The sequence below is a fragment of the Aethina tumida genome, chromosome 5 (assembly GCF_024364675.1).
Source record: "Aethina tumida isolate Nest 87 chromosome 5, icAetTumi1.1, whole genome shotgun sequence".
Lineage (NCBI taxonomy): Eukaryota > Metazoa > Arthropoda > Insecta > Coleoptera > Nitidulidae > Aethina > Aethina tumida.
Genome location: NC_065439.1, coordinates 3,709,067 through 3,725,462, shown reverse-complemented (window position 1 = coordinate 3,725,462; position 16,396 = coordinate 3,709,067). Strand labels below are relative to the sequence as shown.

At 26.6% G+C, this 16,396-nt stretch overlaps 3 protein-coding genes across 3 annotated transcripts; 2 read left to right on the top strand and 1 right to left on the bottom strand.

The window, feature by feature from the left end:
• The first annotated feature begins 2,933 nt into the window (after positions 1-2,933).
• On the top strand, positions 2,934-5,427 carry LOC109598774 (uncharacterized). The gene is made up of 2 exons (XM_020014697.2): positions 2,934-3,018; positions 4,094-5,427. The coding sequence occupies exon 2, from the start codon at positions 4,101-4,103 to the stop codon at positions 5,394-5,396; it is 1,296 nt and encodes a 431-aa protein (XP_019870256.1). The 5' UTR covers positions 2,934-3,018; positions 4,094-4,100; the 3' UTR covers positions 5,397-5,427.
• A 921-nt stretch (positions 5,428-6,348) lies between these two features.
• On the top strand, positions 6,349-8,213 carry LOC109598777 (elongation of very long chain fatty acids protein). Its single transcript, XM_020014700.2, has 5 exons — positions 6,349-6,472; positions 7,235-7,425; positions 7,482-7,559; positions 7,612-7,911; positions 7,967-8,213. Exons 1-5 carry the CDS (start codon positions 6,406-6,408, stop codon positions 8,150-8,152), a joined length of 822 nt encoding a protein of 273 aa, XP_019870259.2. The 5' UTR covers positions 6,349-6,405; the 3' UTR covers positions 8,153-8,213.
• A 36-nt stretch (positions 8,214-8,249) lies between these two features.
• On the bottom strand, positions 8,250-12,535 carry LOC109607681 (elongation of very long chain fatty acids protein). The gene is made up of 6 exons (XM_020024155.2): positions 12,410-12,535; positions 9,847-9,913; positions 9,518-9,792; positions 9,298-9,460; positions 9,081-9,217; positions 8,250-8,972 (listed from the first exon to the last, which is right to left on the bottom strand). The coding sequence occupies exons 2-6, from the start codon at positions 9,905-9,907 to the stop codon at positions 8,775-8,777; spliced, it is 834 nt and encodes a 277-aa protein (XP_019879714.1). The 5' UTR covers positions 9,908-9,913; positions 12,410-12,535; the 3' UTR covers positions 8,250-8,774.
• Positions 12,536-16,396: the final 3,861 nt, after the last annotated feature.

The following is a 16,396-nucleotide window of genomic DNA, read 5'->3' as shown; positions in this document are numbered from 1 at the left end:
GATATATTATTTTATCTTATGTTATATATGTCATATTTTATTAAGTTTTACAAGATACTTTTTATGTTAAATATTCCAATTAACTTCAAACGTATGTTCAAAGATATGTTATATTATATTATGTTATATTTAATTTATATTTTTATGTTAAATATTTACATTTAAATTAAATAATTCAATTAATTTCAAAGATATGTTATATTATATTATGTTATATTTTATTTTATTTAGTTCTACTCAGATTCGTACATTTTTATATTAAATATTTACATTTAAATTAAATAATCTAATTAATTTCAGAAATATGTTATATTATATTATATTATCTTATGTTATATATGTTATATTTTATTAAGTTCTACGCGGAAAGTTACATTTTTATATCAAATATTTACATTTAAATGAAATATTTCAATTAATTTCAAAAATATGTTATATTATATTATGTTATATATATATTATATTTTATTACATTCTACACGAAAAGTTACATTTTTATATTAAATATTTACATTTAAATTAAATATTTAAATTAATTTCAAAGATGTGTTATATTATATTATGTTATCTTATGTTATATATGTTATATTTTATTAAGTTTTACATAGATACTTACTTTTTATGTTAAATATTTATACTGAAATTAAATATTCCAATTAATTTCAAAGATATATCATATTATTTTATCTTATGTTATATATGTCATATTTTATTAAGTTTTACAAGATACGTTTTATGCTAAATATTCCATATTCCAACGTATGTTCAAAGATATGTTATATTATATTATGTTATATTTAATTTATATTTTTATGTTAAATATTTACATTTAAATTAAATAATTCAATTAATTTCAAAGATATGTTATATTATATTATGTTATATTTTATTTTATTTAGTTCTACTCAGATTCGTACATTTTTATATTAAATATTTACATTTAAATTAAATAATCTAATTAATTTCAGAAATATGTTATATTATATTATATTATCTTATGTTATATATGTTATATTTTATTAAGTTCTACACGGAAAGTTACATTTTTATAATAAATATTTACATTTAAATGAAATATTCCAATTAATTTAAATAATATATTATATTATGTTTCTTATGTTATATATGTTATATTTTATTATGTTTTAAAAGGATACTTACGTTTTTATGTTAAATATTTACATTTAAATTAAATATTTTAATTAACTTCAAATATATGTTATATTATATTATGTTATATTATGTTATATTTTATTTTATTTAGTTTTATACAGATAAATTTTTATATTAAATATTTACATATATATTAAATATTATATAACATTTTTAATTTAAATTTAAATAATACAAGGAATTTTGTTTATATTTATTAAATCCATAAAAAAATGGGAGAAATCAACTATGTTTCGTCAAAAAGGTTAATTTTCGTTAATGAGTAAAATATCTTCGTTTATTAACAACATATCCTTGACATTTTTTAAATTTCCTTATTCATAAATTTGCCAAATGAAATATTTAAAATATTCCCAGAACTAAAAACATAAAAATGCACAAAAAAAAAAATAAATAAATAAAGAGTTCATTATAACACGTGGATTAACAATTAAAATTTAGGCGGACATTTAATATTATTTATGAACAATTTGAGTTCGTTTTTAATTATTTAATCGACTTTGTACCTTAGTACTTGTAAATTTGTTTTAAATTGATGATTGCATATCCGGCAACTTTCTCTTTGTGCATAAAATAATTTAGCATTGCCATAATAAAAATTAATTTAGCATAAACCACCATTAATTGGTTCATTAAAAAACTGAGTATTAGTTAACACATGTAACATAATCCAGTTAATTTATTAATTAGGTTCATCCATCCAATTAGTTAAATTTAATTGAATGTAATTTTATTTTAAACATGTTTTAGTCCGGGTTCAATCTAATATATAGTAATGATTGTTTACACAATTTTAAACAATCAAAAGAGTGAAGTAACTGCAACCATCTAATTGCACTCAACTAATTCCGTTTTATGGTGTAGTTTGATTAACATAATCAGTTTTGTAATTAACCTTTAGTAAACCATAAAATGTACACTTGAAGAGCTTTGTCAATTTAAATTATTTAAGCAATAAGGAAACATAAAACAATACATATTATTGTAGATTAGCCATTGGATTGTTCAGGTCATTTAAGCCATCACGTTACGCAAACGGTTTTATAAAATTAAGGAAATCTCGAAGCAATTGTTGAGTCCATTTCTTTCATAATGAACGAAAGTTTTTAGTCGGGAGTAGGGCGGTTTGATATAACGTTTCCGATAATATTCGTGCGACACTCCATTTTGTGTTTGGTTTGTGCTGTATTTGGTTGACATTCGCTGAAAAATTGGGGATGTGCCTGAAAGTTTTTGTGACTTACCAAATGGATTAAGACTTTAGGCAAAATGAAGCACGTGAGTACCCACTTGAATTAAATCGGTATCAACTAGACTTCAGCTTTTTTGAAGTAAATTTATAATTCTTACCCCATTTACTCGTTACTCGTACGGTTTTGATGTTATTGGAGTTTACTTTGGACCGGTGGAACATTCACTCTCTTTCTGCAAACTAATCAATTTCTGTTGCTGTGTCATTTACGTTAATTGAACATTGTATTATAATTACTTCTATGCCAAAATGCTAATTAAAACGACACGTTCAAAAGTATTTCATTCAATAATAATGGCAAAATGTTAATTAGAAAATCTTATTACCAATAGAAATGTAGTTTAATATTAATAAATTAAATAAAAAAATTAAAATGCACTGTAAGTTTACAGACTATCAATGAAAACACATTTTAACTCACCTTCCAATTATTTTTTATAGTTATTTTTTAAATTAGTATAAAGTTTTATTACGTTTTTTATTTTAATTTTTTTATTTGAATTGAATATTTATTGATAGTCAGGTAACTTGGTAACTTGACATCACTTTTTATCAAATGAAGTGGATATTTGTGCAGTTTTTTGAACATCAAGGTTAGTAAAACATTTATTTATAATTATACCATTTAATTCGAAATTGAATAATTCATTTCAGTGACACATTTTTTTATATAGAATAATAATTTTCTATTTGTAATTTTATTAAGTACTTTATCATTAAATCAGATGACAATTTTTAAGGGAAAACAGTATGTAAATTAATATTATTTGAAATTAAAAATTGTTATGTTGTTCTTAACGATTCATTGGTTCCTTTGAATAATATTAAAAAATTTTATAAAGGAAGTTAATCAATTTGATTTAAATATTTTCTTTTTTACAATATAAAAATTTATAAAAAAATTAAATAACATAAAATAAATTAACTAAATTATATTAAATAAATTAATATATAATTTATAATATTTAAAAAGGAATTCTACCTTAAAAATATTATTGTGTGAACAATTTTGTAAAAAAAAAAATAAATTTACAATTAAATAATATAAATTAAATTAATTAAAAAAATTAAATTAATTAAATAACTTAAATAAATTAATTAAATAAATTTAATAAATCAACTAAAATAAATAAATTAATTAAATAAATTAAATAACTAAATTAAATAAATAAATTAAATAAATCAAATAAATAAATTAAATAAATTAATTAAGTAAATTAAATAAATTAATTGAATAAATTATAAAAATTTATTAAATAAATTTAATTAATTAAATAAATTAATAAATTAGTTAAAAATATTAAATAAATAAAAAAAAATTAATTAGGTAAATTAAATAAATTAATTAAATATATTAAATAAATTAAAAAATTAATTAAGTAAATTAAATAAATTAAATAAATTATTAAATAAACTAAATAAATTAAATAAATTAATTAAATAAATTAAATTTTATAAAAAAAATCAATTTAAAATTAAATAAAATAAATTAAATTTATTAAATAAATTAAAAAAAATTAAATAAATTAATTAACTAAATTATATAAATATTAAATAAATTAAATAAGTTAATTAAATTAATAAAATTAAATAAATAAATAAATTTTTGTAATAATTAAGGGCACCCTCTGACTCAAAAGTCAATACACAATTAATTTTGCATTACAGATTTGAAATGATGGACAAATATTTAATACTCCTGATGACACTTCATTTGTCATTAGCCATGAACTGTGATGTCCCCTACACCGACCCCGATGATCTAGCATTGAAATTTTCAGAAGACATAGCCCACTATCAGTTTGACGAAGCTGAAGAGGACATGAATTTATTAGATCAAGAAGTTAGACACAGTTCAATCGAAAAGTTGTTGGACAACGATCAAAGTAATTTTCATACGATACTAAGCTTCGCTAATTATATCCAAGACTTGTCTCAGAGTGTGGACATGTTGGCCTTCCTATACAGGAAGCAAGATACATCTGAATCTTGTATGTATAAAGTAAATATGAGACAGATCATTCGTAGTTTACTAAAAATAACTTCCCAATCCGAGGTACCTCAGGAAGTTAAAGACAAAGCGACTGGTTTACTAGATGAATGCAAAAAGTCTTTGTTGGAGGAAGAGACGAAGAGCGTCTTAGAAGCTGTCAAAAACAAAAGATTTGATAAAAAACTTAGTGAAATCATTAGTGATGTATGGGCTTTCGACAAAAGTGAATTTAGCAGCTTAGTACAAGCATTTTCAAGTAGTTTAACCACTGACTTTGAGTACTTCATACACGAGTTCCTGGACATGTTAGCCACGTTTGATCAGAAGATTGCAGCCTTGAAGGTGATCTGTGACGATTTGAAAGCAAAGGAAAAACCATCCTCTCTTGTAATTTACCTCATTAAACGAGTGGATGAGATGTCAAAGGATGCTTCGCTTAAAGAAGACTTCATAAATGATCTTGTACACATAAATAACACGTTTCCAGACTCCCTCAAAACCGCCCTGTTTGCACCGAGAGTTTGCATCGACAGTGTGTATTATAAAGAGTATTTGTATCCAATGAGAAGGCAGTTATTGAAAGACACCAGACATGTTTTCACTTGGGGGCCAGCATCTCCACTAGGTATACCACCCAACACCCAAAACTTCTGGGAAATATCCCTCAACGACGACGAAGAAAATACTTTCAGCATTAAATCGTTTGAGTACCAAGAATATATGCGTGTGAGTAACGATGTTGTGCAGTCCAGAAGGGACGTGTACACCTCCTCCGTTATAGACGACAAGGATACAATCAGATGGTACTTAGTACCGATACCCGACAACGATAACGTTTTCATTAGGCACTTCAATGGTGAATACTTTTATCCTGGAGACAACAGACTTAAACGCGACAAGAACAGGCGACACGTCTTTACGTGGGAGAACAAGGGGTACCATCCTTTAGAAGGCGTCTGGAAGATTCTCCCATGCTAAGCTTGATGTTCAATAAATTGTCTAGGGGTGATGAATGAGTTTTATTCATTATTGGGTAAACAAAAATCTTAAAAAGTAATCAAAATTTGTTAGTCTTAAGATGTCACTAAATTTCTTGGGTACTTCTTCATCTTAATGTAGTTGAAAGAAGACTAATCTTATTAAAATCTTATCTCTTATCAAATCAATGAAGAAGGTGTACTTACGAACTAACTTTTTCTTGTCCTTTTTCACCAGGAGTACCACCACTGATACTCTGATGGTACCACCAAACTATTTTTACTTAAATGGATTAAAATTACTTATTCTTTTTAAGTGAATGTATTTGGTGTCAATTTCTTGAGAGTACTTCATAACTGAAGCTAGCACCAGGATGAGTTACTAGGCTCAATGTTCCAATTTTATTTAATAGGTTCAAATGATTACCATAATTATCCACATGTGTGTTAAGTTCAAGTGAATTGTTTCATTGGGTTTTCTTATCATTTCAAATGCATAAAAATCAAAAACAAACAGACAATAACATTAATTCAGTGGGTTCAGCTAGTTCAACCTACATTAATACCAAATAATAGAACAAGCAACTGGCTTTTACTAAACTTTAAGTAAATTTTCACCAAGGGAAAATAGAATTAAAAAATTGCCAATTGATAAAATTGGTTATATTATATTATTTAATAAATAATTGATCTTTTATTAATTTACTCTGTGAATGTAGCTGGTCCAATGGTTAACTCCCCATCAAAGTTTAACCTAATGACTCAACATTTCTGTAATTTTTCAATGGTACCTCAAAATGAAATTCTGATTCGATTTGATATTTTGATTTATCAATTTGCGTTTACTATGTCATGACGTACTTGTAGCAAGTATGTAACAAAACGTGCTTCTAATTCGTGAATTATGCTAAAATATGGACTCCATAATAAGATTCTAATACGTATAAATTAATTTTTAGACCATTTCGTTCAGTTTGTAGCTTGGTAAGTTGGCTGGGTAGAGTGTAGAAATGGCAACCCTGGACTCCCAAAATCAAACGTTCAGTTATTGGGATTATCTGTTTAAGGATCTTGCTGGTAAGTACCATTTTAATATTTTAATATTAAAAACTAAAAATTGAACAAAAATAAATGTAATTATTATTAGGGGAGAGTGGCAACATTTTATTTTTCTTAATTATCTTCATATTGAGCATTAATTTTTCAATAAAAAAATTAAATATCATTGAGGAAAATGTACATAACAATAAAGGATGAGTCAACAATAATTTGAAAAAAATGTGTAGGTTTTGAAGTAAAGTGTTAAAATTAATTATTACACGTTGAGTAATTTATTAAAACCTTTAGGAATAAAATAAAGTAATAAAATGGAAGTTAACGTTAATTAATATGATAAAAATTAGAGTAAAATAACAATATCAAACACAAAATATGCAGAAATAATCAATAAGAAATGAACAAAGGGGAATATTAATTCAAATAATTCTCAAAAAATTGGAAATATTTCCTTCAATTTTTTGAAATTTGAGTATAAAAGGTAAAAGGATCCATAAAACATGTCTAAAAATAGATTTTAATTTATTTAATTTCTATTTCTTATTGTAATTTACATTAACATTAAAAGTGGTACCCACCAATCAATTGTCTTGGATTAACCCGAAATCAGTGTCATTCAACTCGTTTAAAATTAGAATTTGAAATATTTTAGACCGAAACAATCAACGAAATAAAACGTCTTTAAGTAATAAATTAACATAATTAATATGTCGTACCATTCATGCATATCACCAATAAAACAATTTTGATTTTTGTTCATTAATAAATTAATTTTGGTTTAAGATCCCAGATCCAGCGAATGGCCCCTCCTGGCAGACCCAATTCCAGTGCTTTCCATATTTGCTGTCTACCTGCTGTTCGTCCTGAAATGGGGGCCCAACTACATGAAAGACAGGAAGCCATACAACCTCAAAAAGATATTATTAGTGTACAATATTTTCCAAGTCATTGCTAGCACCTACATATTTTACGAGGTACTACTTATAAACTAAGATAACACAACCAGGTACTACTTAGTTGTTTGTTGTAGGCAATTGATGCAGCTTGGAGGCACTACAACTGGACGTGCCAGCCAGTCGACTACTCGCGGTCACCCAGGGCTATGAGGGTAAGGGTACGACCTTGCCTAATCCTTCAAATACTTAAACTTTCATTAATAGGTGGCCAGAGGTGTGTACCTGTACTTCTTGAGCAAAATAACTGAGCTACTGGACACGGTGTTCTTCGTCCTGAGGAAGAACGACCGACAAATAACCTTTCTGCACATCTACCACCACTGTGGCATGATGTTGATATCCTGGGGTACCGCCAAGTACATACCAGGTGGGCATGGCACTTTCGTGGGGTTGATCAACTGCTTCGTCCACATTATTATGTACTCCTACTACTTACTGGCAGCCCTAGGACCTAAAGTGCAGAAGTACTTGTGGTGGAAGAAGTACATCACCACAATGCAAATGGTACGTACCCCCAAACGAGGTTTGATGATTGTGAGTTAGTGATGGGTTGTTTCAGGCACAATTTTGTATGATATTCTTACACAATGCGCAACTACTATTTTATGACTGTGGCTTCCCCAAATGGACCCTTTTGTTCACCTTACCCAACTCCATATTCTTCTACCACTTATTCAACGACTTTTACAAAAAGGCTTATAATAACAACCAAGATGCTGGAAAGAACAAAGTGAAGGCTAAGTAGAGTATTTATAAATATATTTAATTATTATATTTATTTAATAAACAATATTTAACAACACAAACAGTGGTTTTTAATGTGAGGTGTGTAAGAAAAAGCATTTTGTGTCATGACCATACATTTATTGCCGATATTTACACAAGCAAAATATATATGTACAAAACAATACAAATAAATTATTAATGCTTATTATATTATCATAACAATGGATACCTTTCAATTCTGTTCAGCCTGTCATCATTTAAAAAATATATAACTGTAAACTTATTCATTAATATAACGAAGAATATAAAAATTCATTGAGGTAGAACAGACAAAAAAGCAGAGCAAATTTAGCTACAAAAACAAGAAATGGATGCCCTCCTTTCAACGTCGACTCAATGGGTCATAACTAAAGGTAACATCATCATCATTATCATCATCATCATCAAGGGGGTAAGAAGTAAAGTAAATATTGGACCACAAAGTAAATCCTTTGCTTCTTAGTCCTTTAACTAACCTAACCTCAATCCTCCAAAACGTTGTTTTTAGGTTAAAAATATACAAAACAAACTAAAGGTAATTTTGTAATAAATACTAAACTCATTCATACATAAATGCACATATCTCACTAATAGTTTGTTCTCTAGTGAACCTTAGTAGTTTTGACCGTCGTTTCGGCCCCCCTCTTTGGTTTCTTGTTGTAGGCTTTTCTGTAGAAGTCGGTGAATAGGTACAGGAAGATCACCACGTTGCCGACGAAGAAGAACGTCAGCGCCTTCGGCAACTTGCAGTCCATCGCAATTACGAACACCAGGTAGGCCAGCATGATGCAGAATTGTGTCTGTGGAAGCAATTAGAAAATTTTTAGATGCGTGTGTGCACAATTCATTACGTTAAGCGTCACGAATGCAATTTCTCCTTTTTATTAATCAAACTTTCTTGTGCTCACCAGTTGGATCCAAGTCATGTACTTCTTCCACCACAGGTACTTCTGGTACTTGGGTCCTAGGGCCGCCAGGAAGTAGTAGAAGTACATCACTATGTGCACCATGGAGTTCAGGAAGCCAATCACCACTCCTTGCTCACCTTATTAATAAAATACAATGGTTTGTGAAGGAAACAGTGCGTGGACAACAATAAGGTCAGACTTTTAGTGTTTCACTTACCCGGCAAGAACTTGAGGTAGCCCCAAGAGAAGAACATGGTGACCCCGTGGTGGTAGACGTGCAGAAAGGTCACCTGCGACTGTTTCTTCCTTAATACAAAGAAGACGGTGTCCAGCAGCTCCACAATTTTGGAAAAGAAGTACCACCAGGCACCACAGGCCAGCTACAACAACAAAACAACGTATAGTAACCCAAAAATTAGCCCTTTGGAGTAACTTACTGCGTCCTGAAACTCCTTGTTGGGAGCCGGGTTCTTGCAGGTGTGGTTGAGCAAGTACGGTACGGCGTTCTTGACTTTGAACGCCTGCGCACAAAGCCACGTGCTGAACAGCACTTGGTAGGCGTTGTAGGCGATCATCACGTACTTTAAGTTGAACGCCTCCCTGTTCTTCATCAACTGAGGCCCTAGCTTTAACACGAAGTACAAATAGATGACTAGAATCGTTGTTACTGGAACGGGGGACTGCATGAACAGCCACGAGTCCACCAGGGGGTCTAAAACACGTCAAATAATTAGCAATAAAACTAAGGAAAGAGGCATGATGGTACCTTTTTTTGACTCGAGCAGCTCGTTGTAGTTCTCCACCACTAAGTGCATGAGGGAAGACATCTTAACCTGTAACATGAAATGTGTGGTTCGAGACACGGTCGGCTTAAATGAGGCCAAGCGAATTCCGTTTCGTTTTCAACGGCAGTGTGGCCGGTACCATTTTCCCTTCACGTTAAAAACGATGACCGCAATTTGCTCTTCTAAACAACATGAATTATTCGAACTTTCTTTCAGCCGTTCAATGCGGCTCGTCTCCGTTAATTGCCGACTCAGTTGTGGTGATTGGGGATTTATTGAATTGATTTTTAATCCATTAGTGGAAATGAAAACCATCTGGTTTTGGAAGGAAAGAGAAATTGGCTGCACAACAGGTTGACAATCGTTTAGTTAGTTTCTATTGAACTTTAAGGTATTTTATAAGGTCATTGCAGCTATTAAAGTCCAACTAAGATTTTTCTGTTTCATTTTTAATATTTCTATAAAGGGATTAAGTTGTGTAGAAAGCTTGAACACAACTTGTTTAGTAAAACAACCAAATACATTAAAATGATAAGAAACTTGAGCTGTGAGTGTAATTTCACACCTTAATCACTTTTAATTGATATTGTTTGAGAAAGTCTTGAAGTACTAAACAACTAAATAAAATTTATTTATTAAAATCAATTAAAATTGCTAATTTTAATTTTACGTTAAAAGTTACAACATAAATGCCATATTGTTTAAAGCTATAAAAGATAACAGATTATTACTCAATAAAAAAAGTAATTAAATTATGAAAAAAAAAAAAAATAAATAATTGTGGACGTAAGTTAACAACAACAGTGATTATTGGCAAATTATTTTCCATTAAATTAATCTGACCCAAATTAAAATTAATTATATGAGTAAAAAATTATAATTTTGATTAAATTCCTTAATGTCATATGATCATCGAGATTCGTCAGCAAAATACGTTCAATGACCCCGATAAAAAATTATGCACTTTTACAATAAATAATTACTTAGGTGTACAGAAAAAATGTACGTTTAACGTGCCCATTTAGAATTATTCAATAATTAAAATTAGTGGTTTATGTTATGCATAATTATTACAAGAAAGTATTTGACAATGAAATTGTGTGAAACGTCGTAAATTAGATAAATACTTCCTCTAAAAAGTTACTGCTATTTAATATTTAAATTAGTTAATAGTTAATCAGCTCAATTTAATATTAAATAATTTTAAAACACCTTATTTATTAAATGGTACTCTTTAGTTAAGTAGATATAATTAAATTTATTAATATTTATAATAGTGTGTAATAAATACACAAATTATTTATAAAATAATTGAAAAATTATTACTCAATTTTATTTAATTTTAATATCAACATAAATAATAAAAAACTAAGTGAAGGTTTATTTTTTTTATAAATTATTAAAAAGAAATAAATATATGATACAAAATTTTATTAAATTTTATCAAAACTAATTTATGACCAAATGTGACCTCTTAAGTATTAAATGTAGTCCCTAAGTAATTAATATTTTAATAAATATCAACATAAATAATAAATAACTAAATGAAGGGTAAATTTTTTATAAATTATTAAAAAGAAATAAATATATGGTACAAAATTTTATTAAATTAAGTAATAAATTTGGTCCCTAAGTAATTAAACTTTTAATAATTATAATCCTAAATAATAAATAACTATGTGAAGGTTTAATTTTTTTATAAATTATTAAAAAGAAATAAATATATGGTATAAAATATTATTAAATTTTATCAAAGCTAATTTATAATTAAATGTGACCTTTTTAAGTATTATATTTGGTCCCTGAGTAATTAATCTTTTAATAGTTATAATCTTAAATAATAAAAATCTAAATGAAAGTTTGATTTTATTATAAATTATTAAATAGAAATAAATATATTGTAAAAAATTTTATTAAAACTAATTTATAATCAAATTTGACCTTAAGAGGTCCCTAATTAATTAAACTTTTGATAATTATAATCTTAAATAATAAATAAGTAAAAATTATTTTTATAAATTATTAAAAAGAAATAATTATATGGCTTAAAATATTATTATCAAAACCAATTTATAATTAAAGTATTAAATTTGGTCCCTAAGTAATTAACCTTTTAATAATTATAATCATAAATAATAAATAAGTAAATTTTGTTTTATTTTTTTATAAAATTATTTAAAAAAATAAATAAATATATTTTATAAATTTTAATTAAATTTTACCCCTAAGTAATTAATAAAGAAGTAAATTTATAAAAGTAATAAATTAATTTTAAAATAATAAAGAGAAATTTTATGAAATTACAATAATTTAATAGAAATTAAATAAAAAATAAATTATTTTTATTAATTTATTTAATAAAATAAAATTAGATGAATATAAAAATTTGGAAAAAATATTTAAATAAATTTAAAATATTTTAGGCAATTTGTAAGGATTAAAAAATTAAAAGTATGGTTTATTATTTGAATAAAAATATAAACTAATGCACATTAGTAAAATACTTAGTAAAACTATTAAAATTATTAAAAGTGTTGTACTCACCTATGACTAAAAACTAACTAAAGAACTAAAAACGAAACAAACAACTGAAGTAGAAATGGTACCGACTGTCCAAAGTGGCTCGATGTTATTTCACCTTTCTCCAACAAATACTAATACACAACTGAAAGCAACCTGCTACACGCCATGCTTTCATATACAAAAGTGAGCATGTTCCTACATTTGGACGTGTAGCAAGTGCTTTTACTTATCCGAAACCCATTAGATTGAAGATGGAAAGGGATACCAATGACATGGTGGGCCAAATAATTTTCCATACAATTTGGCCCACAAAAATAACTCAGCGATTCTGTGGCTTACTTTTTAATAATCACATTAATGTCAAGTACTTCGAAGTGTTTCAAAGGTATATTTTAAATATATATCTATATATCTTTGGTTTCTGAAAAGTTTATAGTGTTCTCAAGAGGGTGGTTTAACAAATAAACCCTTTACCTATTTATTATTTGATTATTTCAACTACTTTACCTTTGTCTTATCTAATAAATTTACTCCTGAAAACATTCAAAAAATATGGTAAGCGTTACAGGAAATCCGAAATGGTGAATTTATACAAGGTGGTTCTAAAATAGGGGGTTAAAATTTAATAACAACTGAGTACGTTCAATAAGAAATAAAATCTGAATAAAATTTTTATCTAAGGTGCCCCCTTAAAATATTACAAATAATTTAATAAACTTTTTCCATAATGATACAGTAGCGTAGATTTTTTAGGGGGCCCCCCTTTCCCCCCCTATTTTCTACGCCACTGAATGTTGAAATTAAAATTAACTAATTTTTTTGTACTTTTTTATTAAATTATTAATTTTTTAATCATTTTAATAGTGTGAAAGTGAGTTGGTTTATTTAAAAAATAATAATTTGATCACCTTGTATATGTGCAGTTAGTTTTTTCTAAAATCGACATGTAAAAATTCCGATAAAATTATATTTATTAAGTGCTCATTAGAAGGAAAATTTTATCTACCTGCAATTAAGTAATATACTGCGTCTACTTATTAACAATAACTATTTACTCGAAACGATAAAATTATAATTAGTGAAGTATTATCGCTTAATTCCGAAACGGGAATTTAAAGTGGTAAATAAACATTAATAAGCCATACTATTTAATGTCTTTTCGGCCGAAATTCGGAAATATTAATTGCACGTAAAACAGCGTACAAATTAAAATGCTTTTTAGCAGTTTTACAGTTTGTGTTTCATGTCATGTGCACATTTTTTAAATTCGATATAACCTAATTGAAATGGCTAAAAAAAGGGAAAAAGTGATTTCTAAGCAATTAATTTATTAACAGCGGGTTTTATTACTTAAATAATTGATTTCCTAATTTACACAGGTTTTTATTCACACTTACTTAATTTATGTTTTTCAAAATGTTTGGGTTTTATCGTAAAATAATTAATTAATAATTTAACTCCAAAATATAAAATTAATACTTAAAAAATGCAGGAAAAGTATCTAAATTATTAAAATAAATATAATACTAATATAAATTGTTTATAATTGTTTATATAAAAATAAAAATATAAATAAATGGGTAAATTTATGTCTAAAAATAAATATCTAACCTAATTTAACCTAACATAACCTAACCTATATTAAAAAATATAGAAAAAGTATTTTCCAAACATTTAAATTAATAAATACAAATTATTTACAATTTGTTTACTCAAAAATATAAATAAATTGTAAAAATAAATAAAAATAACATAACCTAACCCAACTTGTATTAAAAATACAGAGAAAAGTATTTTCCAAACACTTAAATTAATAAATATAATAATACACTCAAATTGTTTATAATTTGTTTATACAAAAATTAAAATATAAATAATTAGGTATATTTATATCCAAAAATAAATAAACATAACCTAATCTATATTAAAAAAAACAGAAGAAAGTATTTTTCATTTAAATTAATAAATATAATAATACACTCAAATTATTTATAATTTGTTTATTGAAAATAAAAATATAATTAATTAGGTATATGTATGTTCAAAAATAAATAAACCTATATTAAAAAAAGAAACAGAAAAAAGTATTTTCCAAACATTTAAATTAATAAATATAATAATACACTCAAATTGTTTATAATTTGTTTATTTAAAATAAAAAAAATTAATTAGGTATATGTATGTACAAAAAAAGATGAACCTAACCTAACCTATATAAAAATACAGAAAAAGTATTTTCAAACATTTAAATTAACATAACCTAACCTATGTTAAAAATTCAGAAAAAAGTATTTTCCAAACATTTAAATTAATAAATATAATAATACACGAAAATTGTTATACAAAAATAAAAATATTAATATATATATTTGTGTCCAAAAATAAGTAAACATAACCTAACCTAACCTAAATTAGAAAATACAGAAAAAGTATTTTCTGAGCAAATAAATATAACTTTAAGATAAGAAGTTAAAATAAGTATTTTCTGAGTAATAAATAAAAAAAATGTTGTAACATGCAAGAAATAATTGTAATGCATAAAATTATGTTTCAAGAATTTTACATGTTGATAATTTGTCGGGAAACAATAGCGTTTTACTAATGGTTTTATTGCATTTTCCATAGTAAACTTTCTTATTTTATAATCTCTTCCTGATTTACCTTCGTTTACTAACAGTACATTAACTTAAAGTGAATCAAACTAATACTACAAAATTACTTTTAAATAACCATGTCAAATAAATAATGATGTCATCTCGAATATTTTAACACACAACTGTCTAGTTTTTTTTTTGTTGGAGTTTTTAATATTAATTGCAGTTACTAAAGTAGGTCATTTAATTGCTTTTAGTAAATAGTAAGATTAATAGTTATTGTCCTTAAGTGTAGATTGTAATGTGGCTGAAATGATTTAGATACAATAGTTCCATTCTAAACAACTTTTTAGAGTATTTCAAACAAATGATAAAGCATAAAACTTCGTTTTTATTTGCATTTATAATAATCCAATAATATTTTTGTAATTAAAGATTGGGTGAGCACGTCTGGGAGTTGAGATATTGACGGGAGTAACAAACGGATAACTGTTCTTGTGTCCGGCAGGCAAAAAGTCAACGCACAGCAAGTTACGTTAACATATTAACCTGCTTTACACGGGAAAGAAAGTTAAATCATCCACAGACAGACGAATCTTGTCCATTGTCGGCGTACCCGTTTTATTTCTCTTTCGTACCGCCGTTTTTTGCTGACCATTTTCGAATTTATGAAAATCGCCGGATGAAATTTTACCGATGGGAGTAAAATTATATATTGGTTCATCGGGTTTTCATCTGTAGGATGTTGGTAATTGGCGTGCGCGCCTTTATTCATAATTAGTAGAAAATCAAAACGATTAAAAGAATGGTAAGTAAGGTAAAGTGAAACCGATGTTTTTACTTCACTGGTTGTTGACATGACTCTAATAAATATGAAAAAATTATCGAAAATAATTAACACAATCTATTTAAGCATTAAAACTATATTTTCAATTATATTTTCTTACTGGAAGAGGTGGAATGGAGGCTTCTAACCTTTATCATCATTGAAGTACCAACTCTTCCACTTCCACAACTCTTAAATCTTCCACTGGAGTGTTGTACTTATATGATTTTATGAAGATATACCCCGGAAAGTTCAAGTCTGAGGACTGACAATGAGTACTTTAAACCAAAACTGATGTTAAAATCACCCTTTAAGTACTTCACGTGGAGTATTTTGATCCTATACCTTTATATCATTGTAAAAAAAGATTTAGAGACAGTAATTGGAAGAACCTTGGACCAAAGTATGTAAGAGACATTAATAAACTACTTTAGAAGTACTTGGACACGTGGAATGTGGTACTGATGTAATAAATTATTCTTCAAAATGTTTCTCACATATTCCATGTTTAATTTCCACCCTTCTTTTTGTTCCTAAACATGATTGTGTGAATAAGGTGAACAGGAAAACATACTGAAAATTAGTACT

Excerpts from the sequence above, each read along its gene's own strand:
- LOC109598774 (XM_020014697.2), top strand. The coding sequence starts at position 4,101 with ATGATGGACAAATATTTAATACTCCTGATGACACTTCATTTGTCATTA.
- LOC109598777 (XM_020014700.2), top strand. The coding sequence starts at position 6,406 with ATGGCAACCCTGGACTCCCAAAATCAAACGTTCAGTTATTGGGATTAT. Across the intron at positions 6,473-7,234 it reads TCTGTTTAAGGATCTTGCTG|ATCCCAGATCCAGCGAATGG; the intron begins GTAAGTACCATT and ends TTTTGGTTTAAG. Across the intron at positions 7,912-7,966 it reads ACATCACCACAATGCAAATG|GCACAATTTTGTATGATATT; the intron begins GTACGTACCCCC and ends GGGTTGTTTCAG.
- LOC109607681 (XM_020024155.2), bottom strand. The coding sequence starts at position 9,907 with ATGTCTTCCCTCATGCACTTAGTGGTGGAGAACTACAACGAGCTGCTC. Across the intron at positions 9,461-9,517 it reads ACAAGGAGTTTCAGGACGCA|CTGGCCTGTGGTGCCTGGTG; the intron begins GTAAGTTACTCC and ends TTGTTGTTGTAG. Across the intron at positions 9,218-9,297 it reads CTACCTCAAGTTCTTGCCGG|GTGAGCAAGGAGTGGTGATT; the intron begins GTAAGTGAAACA and ends TTTATTAATAAG.